Raw genomic sequence first — 18,450 nt, 5'->3', positions numbered from 1 at the left:
CGGAATAAATGGTCATTTGTAGGTATTTTACAGTAATGTTTTATAAATAAAAAAAAAAGAAAAAACTATTAACTGAACACTGATACTAAAACAATAACTGTTCTTATTATAGTATAAAGCCACTAAACAACCTTCGTTATCCTTTTCATGTACCTTTCAACATTTTTAAAAAGTTACGGATATGGTTGAAAGACATGTTTACTATTTTTTATATAATTTTCGAAATAATTGAGTAGACTTAAATTGAATTAATTAAAATATCCCTAGCTTTGGCGCGCATTTTAGGTACAACATACATCCTTAATAAAGACGACTTTTTGACTTTGATGAAAAAAGATGATATTGTAACAACAAAGAATATCGTCTAGATTGAAATATCGATATTTATATTCAAGGCTGCAAACTTTGTGTATAAAATAGTAGATTGTTTTATTAGGATTAAAAGTGCCATTTTTTGCGACGAGCAAATTTTGCATTTGCGAGGCGGAGCGAAGCGAAGCCGAGCGGATGCAAAATTGCGAGTCAAAAACTGACTTTTAATCCGAATGAAACATACTACTTTTTCGCCAGCCAAAAAGTAAATCTCAAAAAAATTTTAACTTTTTAAGGCTAGGATTAAAAAAAAAAAAATTAATGCTAGGATTAAAAAGGCAAAAATGACGTTGTTACTTTAGTAACGCAACTTTTTTTTACTCTCACAAAAACGTCAAGTTTTCCGTCCAAAATTGACGTTAAAAGTGACATCTTTTAAGACGGCTGGCGAAAATAATCTTTTGTTTTAAACTATGTACACAACTTTGTTTGTTTTACCAATTAAAGTTTTTAATAAATACATTCTCAAAGATTATCCTTAAAGTTTTTTTTAACAGATAAAACTGAATGTATAAATCACAATAAGTATCATGCCATTAAGTTAATATTTCAAATTGCAAATTAAGGTACCCCACAAAATTAAGTATTAGGTATTTATAAAAAAATTAGTTTCCGATGTTATACTCTAATTGAAAAATTACAGTGATGTTCTGTTTACAAATATTTAAATCCACGTTTGACATTTAATGTGACACTAAGTGACTATTTTAAACAAGCTTAGTTGTTTAAAATATACAACTTAACTAAATTATCCAATTTATACTCACAAAATCATCTAATAAAATCAAAGACCTTGTTTAGTTACCAACATAAGAGTTTAGCAACCTATGGTATGATTTTTTATTACGAATTCATACAAAAGAACATACGAAATCATTTTTTCAAAGTGACATGAGAACAACAAGTGAAGTAACAATGGCGACGGTAATGGGAAAAGGAAAACCCAATAATTACAGATTCTATTTATATCACAGAACGACCTGTGACAGTAATTAATACACTCGTAACTCGACGCTCGTCAATATCTGAACCAACCAAGTAGGTTTACAGTTGCTGTACGTCGCACGCATCGAGTCTAAATTTAGTTCCATAATGAGGAAACCATTCGATAGCAGGAGAAAAATTAATCAGGGATCCCAAGAGCAACGCAAAATCTCAATTTTTGTCAGAAATTTCAACATAACGCACACAAATTTGTATAACTGTTGGGTGAGGTGACTTTAAATGCTGAAACATAATAAAGCAAAATGAAATTTCCATACAGCAAACTAACCATAATTTGTCCCATTCATAAATCCACTGCAAAGTGTCAGGACAATAAGAATACACAAAAAATATATTTTATTATCTTTTTTTCATTTAATAAGAATTTGTTTCATAAATTGGAACTGACTCTGATTAAAGTATCAACAAAATAAGGGAAATGTTCCGAGCACACATGACAAACGTGTTGAAAGGTTCAATAATGAATGGGGAGAAAAAGCGGTACAAAGTACACTTTCTAAATTATTCACGATTATAAATTTTAACTGGCGTTTCGAAATTGAATCGATATGAAATAAATAATACATAAAAATTCTCATTGAGAATAACCGAAATAAACCAGTATTCAAGTCATTTTTTGTAGAAATAAAAATGTGGAAGCGTTTAGAAATGAAGATATTAATGTAAGATATAATTATGTAACAAAATCGATCACCACGTAAGTGATAATATAGCAGGTGTCACTCAAAATTTCATTCACCTCATTTTATTTCCACAATGCAATAATTGTACTGTGCACGACTGAAGTTTTGTATTTTACTACAAGTTTTTGTAGCAATGAAAAATAAATTTAACTTAAAATGTTTGACATATATCGAAATCAGGTTTTAAAAATTCTCTATAGTATTTAGAACTTGTATCTTTCAATATAGTTATAGCCTGCCAAGAAAGAAAAATGAACCGTTTTCGGCAAGTTATTGAAAAGACCTCCAGATATTGTTAAAATCAATTTATAGATCACAACCACGAGAAAGAAAAGTCCTCCTAGAAAAACATCACAGTTTTTGGTTGAACCGTTTTTAGCTTTGGCATTTTAAAACTAGTAAAATATACCATTTTTTATTTTTCACATGAGTGTTTCCACGTCCGTGATTGAAATAAAACATGAAAGTGGCAATTCATCCGATGGACTCGTTTACTATAACTTGTTAGCTTACGAAGTAAAAAAAAGTTAGCAAAAGAAAAATAGGATAAATGAAAACAAACCTGATATTAAAAGACAGATTATGATTTAAACACAAATTTAACAACATAATAAAATACAAATTATTCAATTTGGGAAAAACTATGAAAAACCACAATTTGCACATCAAAAAACATTAAAAAAAAAACTCGTTTTCAGGAATGCTTATATTTGTTTGCATTCTTATATTCCACAGCTTGTATAATACTAAAATGCAGGTTTCTCAGAGATTCTACTAAATATGTTTGAATAAGTTGATTTCACTTGAAGTGTGTACAATGACATCGTCCTTAGTCCGTAGTTTAATATAATTCACACATGATTTTAATTTTACATATACAAATTCTTAAATAATATATTGATACAGATATCTTGCATTTTTGGCACAACACTGGTTTTGTGATTAGGGAACATGAATTTAAAATTATTTATTAATCCCCACCAAAAAGTTAAAACTGCTGACTTTACCAAATCAGCAAATAAAAAATTACTTATTTAAAAAAACACATCCTCACATACAGCACTGTTTTTTCTTTAGAAATAAGCTCATATATTTTTACTTCCTTAGCAAGCTAAGGAAGTATAGTAATCGATTCCATCGGGTGACTTGCCACTTTCATGTTTTCTCGACCCCAAGAGTACCAGAACAGTGGTCTCCACTTTCCGTTTGTCTGTCGCCTGTCTGTCTGTCTGTCTGCCTATCATCTATGTCGATTTTTAATAAACACATAATCTCCGAAACTACAGAACCGATTGTTGTGAAATTTACAATCGGTTTTTTTTGTAAAATAAGTTACTCCTGCACGTATGGTGTTGAGCTCTCATCGAAATTACCTTCGACTAATTTTTTACAATACTATTACAATATATATATATTACCCATATATTTTGACGATTATCTGATCATTCTGGAATTGTGAAAACAGGATTTCATTGTGGTTGAAACTGTTGTATATATCAAAATTAATATATTTGCTCCAACAAAAATTTCATGATGTTGTTGCACCAAAAAAATGTGCTAATATACAACTATATTTAGTTTTTATTTTTTTAATTTAATTTTTAAAAACTGTATGTTTTTCATAAGACTAATAGCTCAGAAACCATATGTATAAGTCGCAGACAAAACTAGGTGCAAAAAGCAAAAAAAAAGCATAAGCATAAGCTATACAGGGTGTTATTGAAAGGTACGTACAACAAAATTGACAGTTTTTCGCGAAGTCTAAAAAGTCGGAAAAACTTATTTTGTGTTATCAAAATTATAAGGGGAAAATTAACCCTTATCCAACCTTTTTAGACGCTACTGAAGGATAAATAGGTAAAATTAATTTATTTTAGTAAATCGTAGCAACTGTAACAAAAAAACTTCTGTCAAGACTAAATGTTCCTATAAAAACGAAAGATGATCTTTTTATCAGAGGCGTACAACGAATTTCGGCATAAATTTTAATAATATTTATCTCTAAAAGGAGAACACTTTTACCTGCTTTTAGCACTCATACTTCGGGACCAATTGCGGATTTTATTTTGTACGTACCTTTCAATAACACGCTGTATACAGTTGGGGTTTAGCCAATTCAATGCGGTAAAAATTTATGTTGATATACGTTTACTGAATGGTCAAATCTACATTATACCTATCCCTTAGGTGATTCTATTTTGACACTTAAATCTAGTCGCTAAAGTTTAAAAATTTTGACAAATCAAGTGTAAATGCACTTTGTCGCTAAATTTTGTTTGCGATTATATAACTACACTGCCAGACAAAAAAAAATCGGATACTTGAATATTTGTGACTCTACGTTAATCTTTAGTGTTATAACTTGTTTTACTTTTGTTTTGTTTCCACATGATTTAGAATAGAGTTATGTTCTCTGCTAATGGATACACAATGTTTTGCTTTTTTGGAACATTTTTTACAAAAGTTCGATCAATTGCAGGTAATCATAAAAAATCCGGATTTTTTTTGTCTAGTAGTGTAGTTTTGATAAAATTCACACACATGTTGTATTTCCGTAGGACGATAGAAGAAGAAAGTCATCTCGCACAATTTTCGATATAAAGGTTTCATATTGTGAGATCTTTTGAACACGTTGGTATGCTCTCTTAAAATAATATGAAGCAGAAAATCGATAAATTCTGATTAACGATTTACTTAAAATGTTTGCAACATTTCAGAGTATTCGGTTTTGCAGGTTCAAAGTTAATTGTAAATGATATTATAGTTTCAATTTTTTATTTTTTTCTAAAAATTTAAATGTCCACAGTATAAAATCAAGACGGATTCATAAACTACATGCATAGGAGTACACGCGTTATTTTATAAAATGGAAGTAACATTTATTATGCACAATTTTGATGTGACGTCATCACATTGTTGGTGACTGGTGGATAATTAGACAACTTGTGGTTAACGTTTTACACGCTGTTCCTAAAATACCTATATTTATCTGTCTAATAAAAATTGATACAGACGACAAACAACCGGACTCGGCAGTTTCTATTATTTTATAGTCTAGGGTCATGAAATGTCGAGAAAACGTGAGTAACGTGGGATGGACCTTATTACAATACTTCTTTCTTCTTTAGCTTACGCTCAGGAATTAAAAAAATACTGTGTTCCCAGAATTTTGTGAAAATTATATAAACGATTATTAACCAAATCAAAAAAAATCATTCATTCTTTAATTTTTGTAAACATCCTGTATAAATAATTAAAGAAAACTCTCGTCTATTACTAAAGCGCAAACAATTTGGCATTCTGAGTCACGTTTTTTAACATTTATTATTTAATACATGTTTCGACGACGTTATTACCTTTCTAGGGAGCTATAAATAAATAAATTTTGATCGTCGTTCTGTAATCATTAAATTAATGTTAGCATCTTGTTATAGTTTCAAAGAAAAAATCGATTCTGAGACTATCTAATTCTAATGGCGAATTATATGGCAAAAATAAGTAAAAAGTCGTAGTAAAACTATGCCCCTTTCTCAAAAATAGAGAAGGTGCAGAAGTTTTAAATTTGCTACATTATCAAAACTACTTTCCACTATCATTAATTGTACTAGCCAGAAAAATACTCCATTGCCTTAAAGAATACATAGTTTCCTTGATTGTTGCAGCTGAGTTGCCTTGGAAATGCCGTGAGTACTAATTATTGAGAGGAAAAAAAAAAAAAGGCGTGCTCCTTATTGTCACAATGTTTCAGTTGGTGTCAGCTTTAAATTTTAATTTCAGGACTAGTGCTTAGAAATGATCAGATTTACTAATCAACAGGAAGTAACAGAGCGCAACTATTATTGTAGATGTTCAAAATGTTCTCCATTAGCTCTAATGCATGCCCGATAGTACAGTGACAAAAGCTTAATTTATGTTGCATAACTTCAGACTCCACTCACTACACATGAAATGGTTGATGCATTTCCCTCTTCCGAACTCTCCAAACAGTAGTTTCTTGGGGTATTCCTGTCTTTCTTGTTATACGGCGAGTACTAGTGGTCCAGTCATTGTTAATAATGTTTTAAAAGGGGTTCCTCTTAATTTGGGTTTATTAGGTTTGCCCCACATACTGATCTGAGCACAGCGCTGCCGTATTCTGCGTTTTTTTGGTAGGTGCAAGGTGTTGCCATATAATTCTTTTCTAATAATAATTAAGTACAGTGGAAAGTAATTTTGATCATTCATGAAATTTTAAGATTATCTAGTAGCCATACTTTAAAGAATTGACCATTATTATTTACTTATTTTTTTGTCATATTATTCACCATTAAAATTATGCAGTAGTGTTCTGAATCACTCTGTATAAGTTGTTATTAAAAAAATTGCTAGATTATTAAACCACAAATAAGGGAGCATATCACACTAAAGTTCACAACAATAAGATTTACTTACAAAAAAATTGTAATTACGTTATCAACTTGTGGAAGGGGTTAGTAGATGCATTCTATTTAGCGACTTACCATGTCCACTACAATCTTAAAGATTCTGCTAAATTTTAAATGAATCGATATTGTAGTTTTTCTAGTCTAAATTGTACAATTTTATTCTGTATTTAGTCAACCGGTTTCGTTTTTCGACTTCTTCGGTACTTAAAATAGTTGAAATAGTATATAAACGAAACGGGTCCACAAATTAAAAATAACTAAGAACGAATAACCTTTAATTTGTGCGAACCAACTTTTTTTGAAGTATCTCTTGAAGTAAAATCATTTGCGGTTAAATATATAATGAGTAACGACTGATTTGTCGATTTACTAGAAGTATTTCATGAAGTTTTTGTTATGGTTCTTTACAAGACATTCTACATCAAAAAGAAAGCTCAACTATCGACTGTTGCTTTTGTTTGCTACATTTAACCTATTGTATATTCTGTGTTGATAGTAATTTTGGAATAATTTTGATCATTTGAGTTTCAACATTTTTAGAGTTTAATTTTTAATAACTGTTTTATTAAAAAGTATTGTCTTAATTTTAGAAATAAAAAAAATATAATCTAATAATAAACTATCTGAACTCCATTAATTGTGAACATTCATCTCGTACCATTTCAAAACAGACAATTACCTTCGCGACTCGTTAGCCCTGAGTTCTAAATCCCTCTGTTCTTGTTCTTCGGGAGGCGGCTGTGGCGGTTGCGGTACCGGCGGCGGCGGTCCCTCCAAGAGAGGGTGGCCCAGAGGAAGAGGCGAAGATTGCGTCCTACCCAGCGGCCGTATCACCCCCCTGGACTGCTGAGGTTCCTGTAATTCGCTAATAGTGTCTAGGGGGGTTTCTTCGTGTTCGCTTTCGATCGCCGGCAACGAAGGGTAGAACGGTAAAGTTCCTGGCAACATCTGTCCCGTCAATGGCATTCCCAACCTTGCTGTACATGCAGCTCGGACGGCGGCCTCAGAGAGATCGGGGGAGAGAACGTGATGGGCGGCTAAAGATATATTGGGCATCGAGGGACTACTGAAAAGGGCGTGACGCTGATATTCTTCAGTTTCACAAGGGGGACTCAGTTCTTTGGGAGGCTCCTGAGGCGGTGACTCGCTAGGAGGTAGGCACGAACTCAAAAGCTTCTTCTTGAGCGATGGGGGAAGGTGTCTTTTACTCATGGGGCTACAACGTCGTTCCATCACGCGCTGTTTTAACCTCACTTTCAATAGATTAGGCTCGGATGCTAAAAATAAACAAATAAATAAATAACACTAGGGACTAGAAAGACATAGTTAAGAATGCTGGAGACGGGTAACATCAATATTAGATAATATGAAAAACCTGATTTTAAATGGAGATGAATACAAATAACAAGAGACATACATGAGAATGTGTAAGTGTAAAGAAAATTAGTATAAAAACTTAGGTCACAGTGGGATCTATCTATAGTCTTTACCATTTCTATTGAAACACCACTTCATATTCAGAGAATTTTCTAACTAAAAGCCGTTGTCAATCAAATGAAAGCTGTTACACATTGCTAAATTTTAAGCAAAATCAACAGGTGGTGTTTCAATAGAAATGACAAAGACAATAGACAGAATGACAAAGGAACTATAAAAAATAATGAGACAGTTAAGTATACATATAGAGATAAGAATCTATATGTAAATGTGGAGAAGGAAGTGCACAAATAAAAAAAATTGGTTAAAGGTTATTTCGACAGAACAGCTTTTCGGAAAATTATAAAATTTGATTTAGCGAATTTTATCTTTTTTAACAGAACCTCTACAAGTTAAAATAAAGGTATGTAATGTTAAATTAAAAATAATGAAGGCGGTATGTTTCAAGTAAGTTTCCCCCTTAGAAAATGTTGTGATGACGTCATCAATGTTTTTTCATCGACACGTACAGTCGCGGCCAGAAAATTTTGGACGTCAGTATCATTCCTCTGTCACAAAATGTGAAACACCTTGTAGGCATGCTAACACTGGATGCGACGTGACAAATCTTTTAAACTTCAAATATCAAAGTGACAATAAAGCATGGACTACATCAAAATTTTCACAATTTTAACTGAACTTTTATTTTACTATAAATTGGCAAAAAATACTCTGCAAAGTTTAATATTTATTACTTTAGATATGTATGTTTTATTTGCTTTTGTAATATAATATTTCCTTAAAGCATTTTCTGTGCTTTGATGTCAACATACCTTTTTACATAAGTAATGAAAAGTCAATTTTTGAAACTCTTGAAATTATTTCATTCATTACGCTTTTCTGAACAATTCAATCCAACATTCTACCAAATTTTACGCAAAGTTACACTAGCGAAAAACGTTGGTCAGAAAATTATTTTCTAAGAAAAATTGTAATAATTTACGAATATTACATAGTGAAGTTAAAGAATTAAACAAATGTTAAAAGTTATTCTCCATTTGTAAATTTAATATAATTATTTTTAGCTAATAATAATAAATAAAAAAGTTATACAGGGTGTCCCCTTTTAGCTAACTCACCCTGTATACAAATTTCATTCCAGATACACCCACATAAAACTTTATGACAGATAATTAGTGAAACCCCTGCACAATGGTAACAGTAATTTATTAATAATAATAATAATAATAATAATAATAATCGTAATTTATTATCCAACAGACAAAGATCTATGTGGATACTTGTACATAACTCCGGATAAGTATACACAAATACATATAACAAAAAAAAAAAAAATCAATACAAAACAATTATATAACTAAACACTAATCACTAAAAAATGATATAACTCAACATGCGGGAACGTCAACTACAGTGGCGTAAGAACTGCATTTTTACACAGATAAGTGAAATGTTTGATATTCTGTAAAAAGATGTCTGCAAGTGGAGCAATGTTATTGTAACTTCTGCACATATTATATATCGGCGAATAGAAATGTTGATTAGTTCTACACCAATCTATTGCAAATGTTCCAGTATATCTACAATTTAAGCGCGGTATGTGAAACCTAAGATTACCAAGCAGAGTTTGTGAAAAAATTTTCCCGTGAATCAGCTTATGTAAAAATATAATATTTGCCACAGTTCTTCTATCCTTCAACGAGTATAGATTAAATTCATTGAAAAGAATTACGCTCGAACAAGTTCTTACGGGATATTTGCCAAATTTAACATAAAACAAATGTTTACAAAATTTTCTTTGAATACGCTCTATTGAAGATATATGAATTTTGTAGTCTTGAGCCCATACGACGGATGAATATTCCAGTTTAGAACGAATAAATGAATAATATAATACAAGCAAAGAATCAACATTGGTAAAACCGACAGTATTTCTTATAATAAACCCTAACATTCTATTAGCATGATCACAAATATGTTACTATACATACAATATTTGACAACAATCGGTCCAGTAGTTTCGGAGAGACGGAAACGGAAGATCACTTTTCTATACCCTACCAAACATCAAGAAAACATGAAAGTGCCAAGTCGTCCGATGGACTCAATTGCTACAAGCTTTCAGCAAAAGATATATATAGAGCTATGAGGTTTTAATAGTTATTTATGTTACAAGTGTTGAAAACGGTCCATTGCATTACGAACGGGAATACGGCGCAAGACGCAGTCGAGCGCTGTATGTAAGTGAGTAATGCAATGGAGTTTTCACACGAGTATCATACAATATTTTTTGCGCTGCCTTTTTGAAAAAATAACATTTTTCAATCGCTAAAAGAATAAATATTACTGAACCGAAATTATGTTGGTATTGAACTTATCACCAAATACGTCAAATACCAATTCGTCCGGGCTAGATTTTGAATTTCAAAGTTGAAATGGAAATTCGTGCAAGTATTCAGAAAATTGCAGATAAAGCAACTGCAAATTTGTTGCCTGCAAAATCCGCAAATCCATATGAAGCCGAATATCAAAAATTCACCAAGTGGTGCGAAGAAAATAAAATACGCGAATTTTCTGAAACGACGCTCTTGGTTTATTTCCAAATTAAGTCGGAAATTATGAAAACATTCACACTGTGGACAATATATTCAGTTCTGAAAAGTACTCTTGGCATCAAACATAACATAAATCATTCGAAATTTTATAAATTAACAGCGTTTTTAAAGCGGCAGAATGACACAAGCCCAAGAAGTCTGAAATGATTACCAGTGGAAACAGTTACGGCTCCAGATCAGAGAGAATCTTGTGATTATGATTCAGCGTCAGGTTGCGAATAACGTCAAGTTTAAACGGTTTATTAATTAACAAGAACTACTAACAAACAATAATAACACAATAGTTGTCAACAACATAAACCAAACCACCGAATAGTGTCAACTGTCAAATTACTACAAATCCAAATTTTGATCAACAAATTCCCCTATTTAAGATTACAACTTAAATTGCACTTTTTTTAAATTTCGAGCCACTTTTTGTTATAATAACTTTAGATACATGATTATCAATTAGTAGTAATTACTTTGTGATAATCAATTTATTTTTTCAAAGCTTAAATTCCTCGTTTGTATTTTGCAACACTATAGATCCTTTTTCATTGCCATTGCGATACGCCACGTGTCAACGTAAAATGTCAATTACAACTATGGCAGCGCAAAAAAATTTTTAATACGTTTACTGACAATTTACTCACTTAAATCGTTATCGTACTGTGTATTATACAATATTCATTTTACAGAAGGGCTATTGACGATTTGAACAAAAAACCATCCAAACTGCTTTTTAAGGAAGTGCGGAGTAATGCGTTTGCAAGAGATTTTGTGGAAGAAGATGTTTATCGTGACCGTTAAAATTTATATTACGCAAAAAAAAAATAATGGAGGAGCTGCCAGAAAGTGGAGCTCAGTGCACGTAATTTTAGAAAAAAAAAACGTTTATTAACAAATAGGGGAGAACAATTTTTATTTATTAATAATGTCAGTGGTATAGTGGTTTTCATTTAAATCAAATTTGGAATTTTTATGTAGTGCAGATTACATATGTATAACATATCGACAGGACTTTCCAGTTTTGTACAAACTTCTTTTATAATTTTTTTACAATTCATGGCTGTAAAAATACTCAGTTAATGTTTTGTTTACTGCCAAATAAAACGGTCAGAAATATATATCAAGAAAAGTTGCAAAAATTTCAAATAACTTTCCAACCAAGTTATGTTGTCAACTGAATTCATAATATTCAATTCATACTGCAATCAACACAATATGGTAGAGCACTAATGTTATAGGTGGTAAGTTTCAGCTTTGTTAGTCATGGTATAGAAAAATTCGAAATTTGTTGTTTCCCTTGAATACAACTATCAAAATGTTGTAACTGACAATTTTTTGAAACAATTATTTAGACTTCAGTAAAAACTGGAAAACCATCTGAAGTAGCTGATTGTTTTGCTCTAGAATTTGCAGAATTTTTTTCCACCGTTATTCTGGTTCAGAAATTTTGTGATTACCTCGTAGAAAATTACATTGGGAGAAGACGTTTTGTTTCCTCCTTCAATATGGACCGTACATAGTAGTCTACGCTCGATTCAATAAGAATTTTTGTTCCGAGTCATCCAGACTTAAATACAATGGTGGAAATATTACTTAATTATCAAACAATAACATATATATCTTAAAATGACCACAGCAAAAAATCAGAACAAAATTCTTACGAAAGATAGAATCGCAGCAAGATTATCTTGAGGAAAGAATAATAAGATACCAATTAGGACATTTGTCTACTTGTTTAAGTAGAATTGAATTCGTTAAGTCTGTAGCTTAGGGTGGGTCCTGATCTGAACATTTTGGTCCGAACGAACCAAACGCACAGAACAAATAGAACAAACGGTCCGCGCAAATGGTAGCTGTTTTTGAGGCATTTGCTGTGTTCGCCACGTTCCCACTGCATTTCCAGGATTCTCGCAGATGTGAAACATGGATGACGTTATAATGGCTGCTAATGCATTTTTTCTGATTCATTCCCTGACTAAGAAGAAGAAAAAAACGAAGAAAAAATGGCAGAGGCGTCTATTTTCAAGGCGTGAAAACAATGCATTACCGAGAAACATGGACAGTGGGCATTTCGCTAGCTCCGCATGTCACAACGAGAAAATCTGAAAGTAGACAGTCCGGTGGACTCGATTACAATGCTTCCTTAGCTTACGCTCGGGAAGTAAAAACTGAAGTACGAGCACCGTCCCACTTCAATTGGCCCACACGTTAAACTCTACTTTTGATTCCTTGGACGATATAATTTAAATGAATAAGTAAATAGATGTACATTATTGGTTTTATTAAAGATAATTTAATAATATCGGGTCGTCTAATACTGAATAGCCTGAGGAATTTTAGGAATTTAATTAAAAATAGCATGACACAGAATTTTGGGAGCACGTTGATCTGAGAGTTACCATTGTGTGACACCTCTTTTATTTTTGATAACAGCGTTAATTCCATATGGCATCGTGTTTACTGCTTTCTGGCGACCTTCTGCTCCGAATTCGTCCCAAATTCTTGGTAGTTTTTCTTTTAGTGTTGGTATTATTCTTGCTGGGTTTGCATGAAGTGTTTTTGTCATTTTATTCCGGGAGACAAATCAGGACTGCTGAAAACCCATTTTTATACAGGGATGTTGCTTTCTGTAAACCATCATGAAGCTTTTTTAGACGTATGGCAGGATGCACCTTCTTGGTGGAAAATAATAATTTTTGTTGCAAATTCTGAAGCATCACTGTAAGTTTTTTTCTGCCTACGATGTTTAAATATTTTCCTGTATTAACTGTGCCCTCCAAAAATGTAGTTTTCTTATACTTGTTGCAGACATCGATCACCACACCGTAACAGATATTATAAATTTAACTTTTTCTTTCAAACGATCTCTGCTATTGCCCAGAGAAACCTCAAACCGAGACTCCACTATATACAGCTCTACTGTTTAACAGTCCTATTTTGATATTCTTTAGCCTAATTCAACCTGCTTTTTTGTCAAGAATGGCCAACCAAGATACAAACTTAAACTACTCGATCAATTCATCTAAGCCTTAACGATAAGAAAAAATAGCAATAGAAATGAGAACAGATAAAAAAAATATGTATTCATAAAAAAAAATTAAATTAAATGAAAAAACAAGTTAGAATCCTAAACTAAAAATTATGTCTCGAAATAATCGCTTCAATTTACTTTTGAACTCGTGTTTACCACTGTTGACTAATACGAAAGCGTTGTATTTACGCAAATGATTTGCTGTGTCCATTATTCTTAAGATATGATGATTCTTAATTCTGTTGGTACTATAGACACAGAAATTCTGAATATCACTGAACTACGCGTAATACGACTATTGTCCGCAGGAATTAAGAATGTTAACTTAATTAATAGCACAGAATTGTCAATGTAACCAATTATGAGACCATAGAAAATTCAAATATTTAACAAACAACGCCTAGCCTCTAAAGATCACAACAATGACGCTATATGAAGCCTAACATTCTAATTGATAATAATGTTGCTTGAATATAAGGGAGGAATCAAAAATAACGCCTAAATCCTTGATTTATTTATATTGTTATCAATGATTTAGTGTTGAGGAAAAAGATCACATAACACTTTTTAAGATTTAAAGATAGCAAATTGCTAAAGGATCATGCATATTATCTCTTAAGGTCAACTTGCAATTCCATTGCGTCACTCATGGGCTGAACAGATTTAAATAGTTTCAAACCGTCAGCATATAATAAAAAAATTGAATTGTGAAAGCATCAACAATAAATAAACGAACAAAATGGGATCACAATGTGAACCTTGTGGGACACCCTATAAATGCCCGATATTACAAAAAAGGAAATAGATAAGTGATTCCAAATTCTCACTTGTTGCTGTCTAGCACTTAAGAATGAGGCTAACCACTTTACAGTGTTGTTTTTAAAACCGTGTTTGGATAACTTAAAAAGTAGCAACTTATGATTTACTTTATCGAAAGCCTTAAAGAAATCGTTATATACGAGTACAGTATCAAGTTTATCGGCAAAACCTTTATTAAGAAAGGAAGAGTATTCTACTCAGTTCGACAGAGATGATCTATTTCAACGAAACCATGTTGTTTTTCAGAAATTATGCAGGACGACATACGCTGCAATTGTTTAGACGCTATGAAATCAAAAATCTTTGCAATAACAGATTGATTACACACTCCTCTATAATTGTCAGTTATATTCCGTTCACCAACAGTTCTACACATACGGATAATATAACTGTTTTTCCAAACTTTAGGAAATTTACATTCATTTAGAGGCCATTGAAATAACAAAAGCAATGGGAGAGAAATTGTGAAGACAGTTTTTTAAAAAAATGCTTGGAACCACATCTGGACCATAATTATAGGAGGATTTTATTTGGGAAATGTGCTTAAACACCTCAGCATTAGACACCTGCCTTTAAACCATTATCATCTACTTCCATATCCATTACAAAATTAAAGTTGAAATTCCTATTGATTTTTTCATATACAGAAGCAAAAAACTGAAACTGCACGTTCTTGATTAAAAGCTATTTCCTCTGGAACATCATCGCATTTATTTTTATCCTTAATAAATTTCCAAAAGTATTGAGGGTTACTCGACTAAGTATTGTTAACTGTTGTCAAATTTGACTTATAGAGATTTTTATTAACTTTTTTGCAGTGATCCCTCAACGATTTAAAATAAAGGTAATCCTCAATCGTGCCCGATTTACGAAAAACTGAATGAGCTACTTTTTCTTACGAATCGGATTTTTTTAATTCTGTATTGAACCATCTAGGATATGATGAACAATTATATTTAACAGTTTTTATTGGAATAAGTCTATTGATGGCATCGAAGAGAATACCATCAAAAACTGAAAGTTTATCATCCAATCCAGACAAACCCAACAACTTTACCAATCCACAGAAGCCAGATAATCATTAAGTATATGAATTATATGATAATCTCCATTAGCAAAGTCAAATATTTCAGTTTCAGAAGTCAGAACGGAAACATAAAAATTAGGAAGAGACCACGAATACTAAATGTGATGGAGATTGTTACCAAAGATTGAATCAACGGCGACATTTTTAACTTGTAAATCAGTAATATTTGAAAATATAAGATCTAGGAAACGTTACGATTATTAGGGATAGTATTAACCTCATCCAAATTCAAAAAAGAATAAGTAGAAATTAAAACGTAATAGCAATCCTTAGAAGAATCAACCAAATGATTAGTAACTATCCCTGTTCCAAGTAAGAAAGGGAAGATTAAAATCACCCACAATTATATAATCGCACTTTAGAAATCGTTGATAAACAGATTCTAATTCAGAACGGTGATCACTGTAGACATGAGTATAAGATACATTATCGTCTTGTTAATAAAATACTTGAAAGTACACACAACTAAAAAAAAAATCTTCAATAGAAAAATAAAATAAATAATTCTAGATATCTAAATAACATCACTACATCGGACTAGACATGATTTTATAGTCTTACTTAAATACAATCTACAATATACAGAGTGTTGTTTTTTATACTCTTCCGAACTGCAATTTTTTTTGGGTAATTTTTCATTTTTCATTAAATAGGAATGAAACTCTGTACATTCCCTGTGTTTAAAATTAATCGGTGCGCCGACGCAGAATCTCAATGTATAGTTTTTGGTGTAAAATAAAAATACGAAATAATAATAATACTTGGTCGGGATTTAAAATTACGGACACGTCCGGAAAAATCCGGACGGATGGTCACCCTACTCGCAGTTAACAAAACGGATTATTTCTACGCAATTAATAATACGAGTCCTCCGTAACAATTATTTGGACATAATGCTGAACAACTACCTTGATAAATACCACGTTCTTGCCAATCATTTGTGCTTAGTTGAATTACAAAATATTCATCGATAAACGTAAGTTTAGTTTTATGCCAAAAATACTGAATAAGAAATAAAATATTTCGTTTTAAATGAACGTCGAATGTGTAAATATCAAAAATTATAAGTAAAACATTCAAAGAGCTTAATTTCCATGTAATATTTTTTACGCCAATTTATAAAAACTGAAATTTTGGCCGGTGAGCCAACTGAAGTGGGACGGGCCTCGTAGGTATCACAAATTTTATATAATAACTTCATACACGGAAGTCTTCCATTTGCAGTTTTCTAGATTTCATAAATCATTCATTTGTAACCGAACATTATTATATATATTTTAAATATGTTCTACAAAAACTATAGTTTCTTCGTTTTCACGAATATATATTTATTTATACTGTACTTACTGCTGTATTTTGTTATAATAAATTATTCTTATGCAAGAATTATCCCGAGACAATTCATATAACAGAATGTTATTTTTGTAATAACAAATGTTTTAATTATAATCACTCTCGATAAAACTCAAATATAAAATCAACGTATTAATTAGCGTAAAAAAAATAAATTGATAACATCTACACATTTTAAGTTATATTTTTATTTTTTAGTTATTAAAAATGCTATTAGTGCTGTACCCTTGTGTACAAGGGTGAAAAGTACTGTTTACAACCGCGTAGTATGCGAACACAGGTATAAATAAGTTTGAGCTTTTCCCTGGCCTTGAGCAGCAAATTTGTGTTCAATCAATACACAGAGAGAGCGTCAAAATGTTACTAGCATCTATCAAAACATGGACTAAAATAGAATATCACCGTGCTGTAATAATGATTCCAATAATTGTTTACGAACTTCAATATTATGTTATTAAAAATATGCACATAAGTTACATGTAAACAAATTTTTTCAACGAAACGGGGGTATTATCATTTTTCATATCAAAATTCAACAAACACAACATGTTACATTTTCTTGGCATTTAAATAATTACTGGATATTTATTTTCCTAACGTGTTTTGATTAAGTTGTTTACCATTCTTTTAATATATATTGTAAAATAATCTACTTCCACTATGACCGGTTAGTTAAATTCACTTTTTCCACAGTTCGAAAAATGTGTTCCCAGCGAAAATCTTGAATCTTTTAATTTTGAATGGAGCGTAGTTTAATATAAATCATACTAAAATTAGCATCCAATACAAAAAACACATTATTAAAAATTAAATTCGAGCTACTTTTCCCACTAACATCAAATGAAAGAAATAAAAATCTTTTCCACCAATTGAGTGCGTGTTTATCGATTTTAAACACGTATTACATTACTGTTTTACTTGTTGGCATATAAATATTTGATGAAACTTTCATCGTCTGAAACGTATTATTAAATATTGTCAAAATTGTGTTTTAATCAAGAGTTTGCATGTAATTTTTTTTTCATCATACTATGCTGTTGTGAAGTCAATATCGTTCAAAAATTGAAAATCGTTATGCTGTCAACAACACCCTGGTAAAATACCTGGGCTGTTAAGAAATATTTTAACAACTTGCCTTTTTTTAAGGGCCCGCTTTTTAAACTTTTTCCCATTGAAGGAACAATTCTAATTCTCTTCCATACCTGCATTTAGCTTTCTTGGGAATCAATTTCGTGTCTGTGTTCCGTGCTCTAGCAAGATTTTCGATGGAATTTCAACGTTTTTCTTCATTCCCCACTTTTAAAGTTTTGAATTTTTATGTGTTCAATAATAATAACTCTGTCATTAAAATAACAAAGGCGTCTTCGATTTTGCAATTTTTTACGTTCAAATACTGAATTTCGACAATTTAAAATGTATATTTTAGAGTACCTACGTAATTTAGAATGACGAATGACGTTGTAACACGTTCTGTTAAGGGCTGTAACGACTGCGGGAACATGTCAGTTCAGAACGTGGTAGCGTGGTACACGTACGAATGTACGAATCGACACAGACGTGGACAGACGACAAACGGCAGAGGGGAGACGGTAGGCAGCAGACAGACAAACGGAAACGAGAGATCTATTTTTTC

The 18,450-nt window shown here is 31.6% G+C and overlaps 2 protein-coding genes across 2 annotated transcripts in view; one reads left to right on the top strand and one right to left on the bottom strand.

The window, feature by feature from the left end:
* Dys (Dystrophin) overlaps positions 1-11,251 on the top strand; it is an 80,070-nt gene extending 68,819 nt beyond the window's left edge. The window contains exon 7 of the mRNA XM_064045717.1: positions 11,217-11,251. Within this exon, the coding sequence (XP_063901787.1) occupies positions 11,217-11,236 (20 nt within the window). The 3' untranslated portion in view covers positions 11,237-11,251. The remainder of the gene's footprint in view (positions 1-11,216) is intronic.
* LOC135121403 (histone deacetylase 7) overlaps positions 1-18,450 on the bottom strand; it is a 53,702-nt gene that overhangs the window by 3,605 nt on the left and 31,647 nt on the right. The window contains exon 3 of the mRNA XM_064045727.1: positions 7,164-7,761. Coding sequence (XP_063901797.1) covers positions 7,164-7,761 — 598 coding nt within the window. The remainder of the gene's footprint in view (positions 1-7,163; positions 7,762-18,450) is intronic.

The sequence above is a fragment of the Zophobas morio genome, unplaced genomic scaffold, assembly GCF_036711695.1.
Source record: "Zophobas morio isolate AGI-343-1 ecotype UQ-CSIRO unplaced genomic scaffold, CSIRO_AGI_Zmor_V1 ptg000005l, whole genome shotgun sequence".
NCBI classification, from domain to species: Eukaryota; Metazoa; Arthropoda; class Insecta; order Coleoptera; family Tenebrionidae; genus Zophobas; species Zophobas morio.
This window is presented reverse-complemented; position numbering and strand designations above follow the sequence as displayed.